The sequence below is a fragment of the Lactuca serriola genome, chromosome 5 (genome assembly GCF_051521515.1).
Source record: "Lactuca serriola cultivar US96UC23 chromosome 5, Lser_US96UC23_V15, whole genome shotgun sequence".
Taxonomy (NCBI): Eukaryota; Viridiplantae; Streptophyta; class Magnoliopsida; order Asterales; family Asteraceae; genus Lactuca; species Lactuca serriola.
This window is the reverse complement of record NC_136412.1, coordinates 172,836,870-172,849,046: the sequence shown is the minus strand read 5'-3', so window position 1 is coordinate 172,849,046 and position 12,177 is coordinate 172,836,870. Positions and strand designations below refer to the sequence as shown.

The window sequence follows — 12,177 nt, the reverse complement described above, 5'->3', positions numbered from 1 at the left end:
TAAGCTTTGAACTATTCATGTGTTGTCACAGTAGCAACAACCGTCATCCACTCGGGTCTTAAACCGTTCAGGAAGGTGACCTTCTGTTCAATACCCTTCCTCTCGATACCATGCTTTGTCATCTTGTTGAGTAGATGATTATAGCGATCAAACATCTGAATCAAAATTTCTTCAGGTTTTTGTGCAAACGCACCGAACTCAGATAGAAGCAGTGTTTGTATAGAATGCTCTAAATCTTCTTCGGTTGAATACAGTTCTTTCAATCTGTCCCATATCTCCGTAGTTGTTGTGCATGAACTCACCGACCGCAATGTGTTAGCTTGTAAAGCGAATCTGATCATTCTCAACACCTTGACATTGCACAATAGTTTATCCTTCTCATCCTGAGGAATTTTATCCTCATCTGCTATCAGTTTCTTATACTCCTTTTGAGTTTTATCCATTGTATTCGTTCCAGAGTGAACAAACAGACCCAACATGATTTCTTCCCAAATCAAATATCCGTTGTCTTCAGATCCAATCACATAATCTTCAAAGTGATTCGCCCATACTTCATAATCCTGCGTGTAAAGAATGGGTACTCTTGTAGTAGATCCAATGCTGTTGGATATGTTAATTGGATTAGATTGTACGTCGTCTTGAGACATGTTGAGCCTTCCTTAAAACTTTTTAGAGTCTGACATGTTAACTTGAGAATAGGGTTTTATCAGAAACACGAGTTTCCGTCGATAAGAAAACGACGGCTCCTATGTAATCGATAAAAGCGGAAACCCTATAGTATTCTTCAAACAGAAGGAATGCGTATTTGTTACACAGTCTCCTCCTCTGATACCAATTGATAGAGTAAAATTTTAGTAGGATCGATATACTCTAAGCAGTAAATAAAATAATAAGAACAGACACAAGAATGGCTTAAACGATGCTTAATGATTAAACTCAAACACCCCATAAGAGATCGATGAAGAACTTCGACTGTAGTGGTGTTTTAGGGCTACAAAAGATATTTAGAATAAATAGAATCGATGACGTATCTAATGCATTCATGCATGCAATCTATATGTAATACATAACCCTAATAAAACACGGATGGACAGGCCTAATCCGGTTAATACAAAATAAGCCCATGACGCAACATCTTTATCTTACAGCCCCTTTTGTAGATGAATAAGGAAGTGTCGCTTTTACTGTAAAGAAACCCAATAGTCAGAAGATATGTAGCAAACCGTTGATACCAAGCCCGAGGTTCTTGCTTAAGTTCGTGCTGAGACTTCTTTAGCTTGCAAACATACTGTTGGTAATTAGAGCCTGAGAACCCTAGACGTTGGTGCATGTATACTGTTTCATTCAAGTGGACATGTAGGAAGGAACTTTTAACATCCAACTGATGGACGTCCCAATTTCAACTCAAAGAAAAGGAGAAAACAGTACGTATGGTGGCAGGTTTGACAAGAGCACTGAATGTTTCATTGCAGTCAATACCGATCTCTTGTGTTTTTCCATTTACAATTAATCATGCTTTATAGCGTTTTAGAGTACCGTCAGCCTTAAATTTATGCCAAAAATCCGGTGGCAACAGATTATGTTTTCATCCCTTGGTCGTAGGACAAGATCCCATGTTTCTTGTTTCAATAAAGCATTATATTATGTGGTCATAGCATCGAGCCAATTTTTATGAAGGAGAGAATCTTTTGGATTTGGTGGAACAAGAGAAATGTTTTGGGTGTGAAGAGAGAAGATGGTCTTTGGTTTGGTGATCTCGCTTTTTAAGCGAGTTTGCATGGGGTGAGATGAAGGAGGGTGAGAGGGTGGTGGAGGTTATGGGAGAGTTTTGGTTTAGAACCTAAGGGGATGGGGTATGGGATGAATCGGAATTGGAGGGAGGAGGGTTGGATGGAATGAGGTGGGGGTGAGTAATGTAGGGAGAATGTTCCACTTTATTGATTCGTAAAGTCCATAAGTACTGTGAAAAATCATGAAGAAGGACTAGGTAGTATTTATTGCCAAGTTTGCTTCGTAAAGGTGATGTCCAAATGTCATTATGAATAAATCAAATGGAGAATAAGTAATGGGAAATGAATCATAAAAAGGTAATTGACAATGTTTTGCTAAAGAACAAGATTCAATGAACTATTATTATTATTGGTAGAAGGTAAAAAAGAACTAGTAACATAATCAAAATGCAAAACGGTAGGGTGACCGAGACGGTTGGTCCAGGTGGTTGAGGAGATAAATGCAGTTGGGTAATGCTTGAAGGGATTTGTGGGAGTGACAGGATAAAGCTCGCCGGAGTTGTCACATCTGGTTATAACCTTCTTCGTGTTGAGATCCTTCACAGTAAAACCGAAGGGGTCAAATTCAAAAGAAGTATTATTGACGTGAGTAAATTTTCTGATAGAAATAGGATTTTTGATGATATTTGGTACATGAAAAACTTTGTTAAGTTGGAGTGGAACATTAGAGAAAGAGGTGACCACATTTCCTTGATCAAGAATGAGAAGTCGAGTACCACTACCGACAAGAATATAATTTGCATTATTAAAACGAGAGAAACCAGAAAGTATACCTTCATCACTAGTCAAGTGGGATGTAGAGCCTGTATTCATATACCATGAATTATCTGGAGGTTGCATCGGCATGGTGTGAAAGGCAACATCAAGCTTTATAGGTGTCATGGGGTTACTGTAAGTTGATTCCTGATTAGTAGTGAGGTGTGCCCGATCTCCTCCAAATTGAGTCGATTGTGAACAAGGTGCCGGGCAAGAGTTGGTTTGAGGACCCATGATACCAGCTTGAGGAGTTTTTATGGGATGTGGGCGCATGTGTCGATGTGAAACAATACCCACGAAGCATATTGATCGTCGGTTTGATTCAGAATGAGAGGGACGCCATTCTTAATGTTAGTGACAATGAATGCAGGGTGGAATGTTGTCTTGCAAGAATCAGAAGATTCGCCTAGTGCTACAATGTTTTAGGAGACGGATGTTGGAGAAGAAGAGGGCAACGACGTCTAGGGCTAGGCAAGGCTCTGATACCATAAAGAATGGTATTCTCAATTGATTCTTCTCATTTTACAAAATCAATTATAAATAGAGAACCGTTCTTGTAAATAAGGAAAGGATATACAGTATAAGGATAAAATCAAATACAAAAATATAGAATGTATATATATCGTCTAAGAACATAGACCGTTGACTTTTTGACCCTGTTGACTTTTCGTCAAATTGCTAGTTCTAAAGTGTAGACTAAGGTGTGACCTTGTGTGATTCGATAGGTGGGTTGTAACACCTGTTTCGTGAGGTTGAACTGAGATTTGTATGACTTTGGGACAGAGGTGGGTCTTCTCACTATACTGTGTAGGGTGCTAGCTGTCTTTGTGACTCTTGAATGTATGTTGGACGGGCTCTTTTGTAGGTTGGGTAGGACCCGTTTGTATGCTACGCGGAGCTCGTTATGATAGGTGGGGCCAAATATGTGGGCAGGACGGATGTTACGTATGGTATATGGTATTTTGATGAACTCACTAGACTTTATGCTTACAGTTGTGTGGTTAAAACATTTCAGGTTCTTCTAGTTCCAAAGGGAAGGGTCCGCGTGATCGCACAACATCCCCTTGAGTTGTATTCCTCATTGTTATTTGGATTTACTCTGATGTTGAGAATATTTATATTGTGGTTGGTTTTGGAACATTTGGTTGTATCTTTTTGGGTGTTTTGAAAATGAAATTTTAGCGGTATTTTTGGCTCCTTACAACCAAATTGAAAATGAAATGAAAGTAAGTTTGTATTTATCTGACTTTGTCCTTTCTAGCTGTGGAATTTACGAGCAGATGCTTAGGAGAGAAGTTTATGATTATGATATGTTATGAATAAGTTATTATATGTTTAATTTTTATTTTGTATTGTGTTTATATCTTTGTTATAATTATTTAATAACTTTAGTCAGCTATTTTATAAAAAATAATACTTAAAAAATAAGGGAATTTTCATTTTTATCATTCTACACAACAATTCAGATGTTTCAACTAAACAACATTTTAAAATTGAGATCTTCAAAATTCAAACTTTTAGAAATTCAGACCTTTTATAAATTCATATCTAAAAAATTTAGAATTCGTCAATGAGCCCTAACTCCGATGTAAGTTATTTTCAAAGATCATTACTAGTTGGTTACTCAAAAACAATGTAACCATTATTAGTTTTAAAAGTCTAATAATCACTATGGAACCAGCTAATTAATTCTTTCGATCAACATTAACCAAGAAATTGTAAAAGTCAATCGGTTAAATGGCATAATTAATGAACAAACATTCACTACTAGAAAACATGGTGTTTTCCTACGAAAAATAGCTACGGAAAATTTCTGTAGCTAATTAGCTACGGAATTGCTACGGATCAGCTACATAATGGGATGCCCTAGTTTGGTAACGGAATAGCTACGGAATAGCTTCGGAATAGCTACGGAAGCGGGTCCGTAGCTATTCCGTACTAATTAGCTACGGAATAGCTACGGATTCACATATGTAGCTATTCCGTAGCTATTCCATAGCTAATTAGCTACGCAATAGCTACGGAATAGCTACAGATGTGAATCCGTAGCTATTCTGTAGGTAATTAGCTACGGAATAGCTACATATGCAAATTTGTAGCTATTCCGTAGCTATTTAGCTACGAAATGGCTACGGAATACCTACGAATACTAATTACCTACAGATTAGCTACGGATTTTTCTTATTTTCATTTTTTTGGGCACCAAACGTTGTTTTTTTCGCTTCGTTTTTTTCACACCTCTACTATACATGATTATCTTTATTTTCACCAACATGTAGCTATTAATATCGTTCACAAAGTTGTGTGCCCTTCGGGATCAAGTACTCGTTTCACAGTTTAACATTGTAATGCATATACTTTTCATCAACTTGTGATGAATTATGTTTTTATATGTATATTTATACACATGAATGAGTTATGGTATATGTGTACGTGTATATGTGTATGTATACGTGTTTGTGAGATGTATGTGAACATATTCATACGCATTATAGTGTTAAACCATTAAACGAACAATGGATCATGTATGTGCACGCGACTTTATCAATGATATTAATAGCTATAAGTTGGTGAAAATATAGATAATCGTATATAATAGAGGTGTGAAAAAAACGGAGCGAAAAAAACGACGTTTGGTGCCCGAAAAATCGAAAATAAGAAAAATTCGTAGCTAATCCGTAACTAATTAGCTACGGATTAGCTACGGAATTCTAATGGAATGCATACTCCGTCGCTAATCCGTAGGTAATTACCTACGGAATAGCTACGGAATATGCTTTCCGTTACAATTCCGTAGCTAATCCGTAGCTAATTAGCTACGGATTAGCTACGGATTTTTCTTATTTTCGATTTTTCGGGCACCAAACGTCATTTTTTTCGTTCCGTTTTTTTCACACCTCTACTATACATGGCTATCTATATTTTCACCAACTTGTAGCTATTAATATCGTTCATAAAGTCGTGTGCCCCTTCGGGATCAAGTACTCGTTTCATTGTTTAACATTGTAATCTTTATACTTTTCACCAACTTGTGATGGATTATGTTTGTATATGTATATTTATATACATGAATGAGTTGTGGTATATGTGTACATGTATATGTGTATGTATACGTGTTTGTGAGATGTATGTGTACGTATTCATAAACATTATAGTGTTAAACCATTAAACGAACAATGGATCATGTATGTGCACGCGACTTTATCAATGATATTAATAGCTATAAGTTGGTGAAAATATAGATAATCGTATATAATAGAGGTGTGAAAAAAATGGAGCGAAAAAAACGACGTTTGGTGCCCGAAAAAATGAAAATAAGAAAAATTCGTAGCTAATCTGTAGCTAATCAGCTACGGACTAGCTACAGAATTCTAACGGAAAGCATATTCCGTAGGTAAATACCTACGGATTAGCTACGGAGTACGCATTCCGTTAGAATTCCGTAGCTAATTAGCTACGGATTTTTCTTATTTTCGATTTTTCGGGCACCAAACGTCGTTTTTTTCGCTCCGTTTTTTTCACACCTCTATTATATATGATTATCTATATTTTCACTAACTTATAGCTATTAATATCATTCATAAAGCCATGTGCACATACGAGATCCATTACTTGTTTTTTGGTTTAACACTATAATCCATTGCTCATTGTTTAACGTTGTAATGCTTACATATACATATACACACATACATATACATAAGCACACACATACATACTTATACAAATATACATATTTCCCATAATTATGATATTTTTTCATTATTTAATTTATACATTAAACGTATATTATTTTAATTGTTTATTTGTGTGTTAACCACATTTTTAATTTTTTTTTTTTGAATATTATTATTATTGAAAAAAAAATAATAATAATAATAGTGAAAAAAAAGTTTTAAGACTTGAATATTGAAAAGAAAATAATAATAATAATAATAATAATAATAATAATAATAATAATAATAAGCAAACACATACATACGATTATAAAAAAAAAGTTTCAAGACTTGATTAATAATAATAATAATAATAATAATAATAATAATAATAATAATAATAATTAGATACGATCATAAAAAAAAATTTTAAGACTTTATTAATAATAATAATAATAATAATAATAATATCGAAAAAAGAAAGTGTATAAAATTAATAGGAGACAAGCTTAGCAAGGATGTGGCATGCCCGACCAGATGGTAACTGTGTTGGTTAGTTATGCAGGAGACTTGAGTTTGATTCTTACCCCACCCGTTTTTTCTTTATTTTCCAGAAACAAAATAAAATCAATTGGAGTCTAAACAGTTAAGGAAGTGGCGTACCCGGCCGGTTGGTAAGACTATTGGCTTAATACTTGTGAGACTGGAGTTCGATTCCTCTGCAACAAATTTTTTTTATTTGCTGGCCGGTCTCTCTAATTTATATTCCCCTTTTCTCCCATTTTCTGTCTTCCCCCTTCTCGCAGCTTACAAGAACAAAAAAAAAAAAAAAACACGCTACAGCATCGCAGCTCTCTCTCTCTCTCTGGTCGACGCACTCTTCCCCCTGGTGGCGGCGCCCCTTCCTCCTCCTGCACTTTTCCGACCGACGGCACTGCCACTGCCGGTGCTTCTTCCTGCTGCATTTTCCCGTCACCGAGCCAAAGGTAAACACTAGTTTTTTTTTTCTTTTTTGTTTCTTTTTAAAAATTACTTTGTTTTAGGTGTAATTTTGTTGAATGTGAGCTAGTAAGGTTGATTTTTTTGTTGAATATGAGGTTTTAGGTAGATTTTTTTTGTTGAATGTGATGTTTTAGGTTGATTTTGGTGTTTAAGATTTGCTAAAATTACTTCCTCCTGCACTTTGTTGAATGTGTGGTTATAGATTTGTTAAATATGAAATATAGGTTGAATTTGAGGTTTTAGATTTGTTAAATATGATATATATGTTATATAAAAAATGTTAAGTTAATTTGTTAAATTTGTTAAAAATGTTAGTTAAATGTTTATATATGGAATTTTAGTTAATTTAAAATGCATATTATGATATTGATTATTTGTTGAAATGTTATGTATCGTTAGTCATACATATTAGATTAAATGGGATGTTACACTATTATATTGAAATGTTATGATTCTAATTAACATTTTTAAATGGAAATGTAGTTTTAGATCAAAATGTTGTCTAATAGAGAATGGATGTACACGAAGAGACTTGATAGTCGTCGTTTGTTTAATCCGCAATGGCCACATTATGTCAATTTGTTTTTGTTATAACACTAACTACATTAATTGTACGTTGACTTTTATGTAGGAAAAATTGATGGGTAAACCACCCACACAATATGATGTTTTCGTGAAGACGCATGGCACTGCCGAGTCAAAGAAAAAAATATTTTGAGGGAAATCATGAAAATATTGAATATTGCTCGCAGACGGCCAAAGAAGCACTAGTAACTTATCTTTATCATTTATGTATATTGATTGTCTCATTTTTGTATATGACAATCAAGTTTTTTGTAATTTGTAGGAGGGGTATCTGCATGGTTTGGTCAACAAATTTGGTGAAGATTCTTCAAATCGTAAGGATGATGTAGATGTATGGGAGGAAAGCCAACTTAGAAGAAAAGGAAAGAAGAAGGGTGCTATCTATGGGATAGGAGCATCGGATATACATTTTTTGGTTTTAGGGACTCCATCTTCCCAATCCACCCAGTCCACCCAGTCGGATAGCACGCAACAAGAGGTATGTTGATAATACTAATTAAATTGATAATAAACAAAAATATGTTGCTATTATGGTTAAAAGTTAGGTAGTTTGGTGAGAATATTGATTAAATTGATAATAAACAAAAGTATGTTGCTATTATGGTTAAAGGTTATGTAGTTTGTTGATAATATTGATTAAATTGATAAAAATAAATATATGTTGCTATTATGGTTTAAAAGTTAAGTGTATTGCTATAATTATAAACTAAAATGCATTGTTACAATAAACTAAAATAAATTGCTATTATTGTTTAAGTATTGAATTGTGTCACCATTTTTTAGGTTGATAGGTTGCGTGCGCAAGTTTCTGTCATGGAACAACAACAACAACAAATGAAATAACAAATGGAGATGGTTATGAGGATGATAAATATGTCTGGAAATCAACCCCGTGGTCCCCCAGATAATCCACCAGAGGACAATTGATAAGTATTTTGGAACAATTGAATTTGTAAACACTTGTATTGTTTGCTTGTTTTGTTATGCCTAATTTGTATGGTACTTGAGACATTTGTATGGTATTTAAGACAATGGAATTGAATGTGTCAAAGTTGGTATTAGGGACATTTTTTGGTGTATTTTGGACAAATAGAATTGATATGGTATTCGACAAAAAATGGAAATTTTTAAATTTTTAAAATTTATTTTTTTTGATAAAATGAAATTAGCTACGGACTAGCTACGGAAATCCGTCGCTAAATAGGTCCGTAGGTATTCCGTAGGAAGAAAGTCAATTTTAGTCAAACTTGAGTTCTGTCGTTAATCCGTAAGAAATCCGTAGCTAAACAGTTCCGTAGCTATTCCGTAGAAAAATAATTGCGTGGGTAATCCGTAGGAAATCCGTAGCCATGCTATTCCGTAGCTATTCAGTAGGAACATACACCCGTTGGCAATCCGTAGGTATTCCGTAGCAATTACCGGCCGTAGCTATTCCGTAGGTATTATACCTACGGAAATATCTGTAGCTATTCAGTAGCTAGTCCGTAGCAATTCCGTAGGTAAAAATTTCCCACGGGCATTTATGCTACATGGCATTTTCCGTAGCAAATCCGTAGGTATCGCCTTATACCTACCGAATAGCTACGGATTGTGCCGTAGCTATTGCCCTAGTTTTCTAGTTGTGAGTTGTCGGATTTTATTATAAATGCATAGTTTTGTCTATTCTCTTGAAGCATAAGTCAGCTTCACACAGAAGTTCTCGGCAGAACTTCCTATCGTGGTTATTTTCCTCTCTGAATCAACAATAGCCATCAACTGCTTCACCACATCAAGTAGCTTCATTTCCGGGGCAAGAAGTTTCCCATTCAAGAAGATACCAACCTGTTCAGATTATTAAAATATAAGTCATTACAGAAAATATTTTTGTGATACAAAAACATGAAAAAGAAGAACAAACATATCTATGAGACTATGACGTCCTTGTTCTATTAGTAAAGTCTATATTTGTTGAATCTCCATGGAAAAAGAACAAATAACGGATAACTGAACTCTAACGAAAACTGAAGTTTTTTAGGCATACAAAAATCAAGTTATTGTATGTAGTTAAGAGTTGCATGGTTCAATGTTTATGCAAAAACACATAAGAAAAGCAAAATATACCCTCTAACAGTTTCATGTTTTTTAGTTATTAGATTTACATGGGGACAATTTCCGTCTGCCTATGAAATATTGTTCATTATAGCAATTTGTGCATGATGCATTGAAATGCACTTTGTCCCCTCAGCACTTCAAAAGGAGTTTACATTTACTAAATTATATATGTTTAAAAACCTATAACTAAAATCCACTCGGTGGAGATCATGAGAAAAGAACGATACTTCTTTGATGAATGGAACCAAAGTTATATGCAATTAATTGAATCAGAAAAATTACAAGATACCTCCTGTTGGCGGACATGCTTAAGTTGCAATGCGATATACTTCATGAGAATAGACACATCTGGATTACAGTTCCCCTCGATGCTAGAATAATTTGTTTTTATTCAGTACATGCAAGTTACAATGACCAATGTCAAAAATTTATCTCCTAATGAACTGGTGAATTATATGAACATTAAACAACATTATACTGAAAAGGCCGATGTACTTACATTATCTGTAAGTATGGTTCCACTAGAAGCTGCAGAGTGTTCTTTCTGTTCCTACAAAATCAAAGATAAGAAAATAAAAAAGATAAGATGGTGAAGATACTATTAGCTATATGATTAAATTTAAAAGGGATCTTTATAGCTCACTGATCAAAGGAAGGAGTTAAACTGAACCAAGCAGAATGCTTCTTTTTTGCTGGATTCAGATGCATTCCAGCGTCAACCACATCTTGTGGACAGATCCTGTTCCAAGAAGAAGGTTCAAGTACAACAATATTTTGCTGCTTATTTCTCCTCTTTCGTTTTTTGATTTCTGTCCTCACATCCGTAGATGATTGATCTTTAGATTTGGAAATCATGGCATTTTCATGGACTTGAGCTGCGGGTCTTGGTGGGGAGGCGATAGTAACCCCCTTACTATGGTATCTCAATGGCAACTCCCACATATCGGTCCCTTTAGCTGGTAAATCAATCATTTTCTACTTCCCCTTGTTGCTGGTTACAGCCTGCTTGGACGGCTGAAACTGCCATATACATATTTAAGCCAACATAAAAAGAATTTTGGATTAGGTCTACAGGTCTAGACTTTACCAATCTGAATGCCAAAAATGACTTATGATTATATAATCAGATATATCAATGACAATTTACCTTCTTTCCTTGATTATCCGGTGAGTTTAATTTGATCTTCCAGAAGAATCTCCAACTTATAATTGCTATTTATTTGTTCCTCTTCTTTGGCGCTTGGGTGTAAACATACGGAGAGCCGGCGATAAAAATAGCAATCATCAACGACAGAAGGTAAAACGTTCTATAATCGACAAGACGATGGAGAGCTGCAGAGATGGAACATAGAAATAAAAATCGGATAGCAGCGTTTCAGCAGACAGTCAGGTGCGTGATCTGACGGCGGCAGAAGATATGTTTGGCACGCCTAGGGTAAATGACCAGAAATCTTATATATATCGCTTGTAGTCTTGACTCTTGAGAGAAGCAGCCTGTTATCTTTTGGGCATTCATTTTCTATTGATATTGTCCAAACCGATACCAATCTTGGGGTCGTGGGCATTGCTTAGGAATAGAACGCAGGAAAGAAACATTAATTTGCAGCCCAATAAACCTACAGCCTTTCACACGTCCAGGGACATGTTTTTTTTTTCACCGGATTGACATGCATAACTCCAGGCCCAACCTTTCCTTTCTCCAATATGCAGACGAAGATATCTTCATGGGGCTATGCAGGTCCAAGGATAATCCAGGAAAGTAGAAACAGCATAAGGATTTTAACTTGTTTCCATCTCGAGTGTCATCTTAAGTTTAAATACCTTCAGAAGAATCTGGATGAACATACACAACGAATGATGTATGGTCGTTTATAAAACCACCTATCATGACCAGGTGTTATAAATTATGGATGATTGGAACTTATGGACTTTAAGTAAGTGGTGGCAGTGAAAGCTACATCAAAAACAATAAAAGAAAGTATTACATGTGATTATGATTTTTATCTTGAAAATGGTGTTCAAGTAAGGCTACCCAGTTATCCATGGGTATCTCGTTTGGGTAGAGGCCCGCTCATGATCTGGTGGTACTGATATAAAGTAGATGGGTTACCAACACTACATAGTGATCCAAAAATGCAAGCTAAAACGTGTGATTATCTAGTGACCCAAGGTAAGTTCACCCAAAAGTATGGTGGGGACAAGCCCAAATGTATAGTTATAAATTGTTATTCTACACATGTTTCTTTAACAATATGATGATCGTATTTTTATTACGTATATGATGACTTTATGATGTAGAC

General features: G+C 35.1%; 2 protein-coding genes across 2 annotated transcripts; one reads left to right on the top strand and one right to left on the bottom strand.

Annotated features, from left to right (window-relative positions):
* The first annotated feature begins 7,824 nt into the window (after positions 1–7,824).
* On the top strand, positions 7,825–8,853 carry LOC145053284 (uncharacterized). The gene is made up of 3 exons (XM_079001299.1): positions 7,825–7,971; positions 8,049–8,264; positions 8,570–8,853. Exons 1-3 carry the CDS (start codon positions 7,885–7,887, stop codon positions 8,627–8,629), a joined length of 363 nt encoding a protein of 120 aa, XP_078857425.1. The 5' UTR covers positions 7,825–7,884; the 3' UTR covers positions 8,630–8,853.
* A 39-nt stretch (positions 8,854–8,892) lies between these two features.
* Positions 8,893–11,326, bottom strand: LOC145053283 (uncharacterized). The gene is made up of 5 exons (XM_079001298.1): positions 11,025–11,326; positions 10,521–10,897; positions 10,377–10,427; positions 10,167–10,248; positions 8,893–9,607 (listed from the first exon to the last, which is right to left on the bottom strand). Exons 2-5 carry the CDS (start codon positions 10,847–10,849, stop codon positions 9,446–9,448), a joined length of 624 nt encoding a protein of 207 aa, XP_078857424.1. The 5' UTR covers positions 10,850–10,897; positions 11,025–11,326; the 3' UTR covers positions 8,893–9,445.
* Between the last annotated feature and the right edge of the window lie 851 nt (positions 11,327–12,177).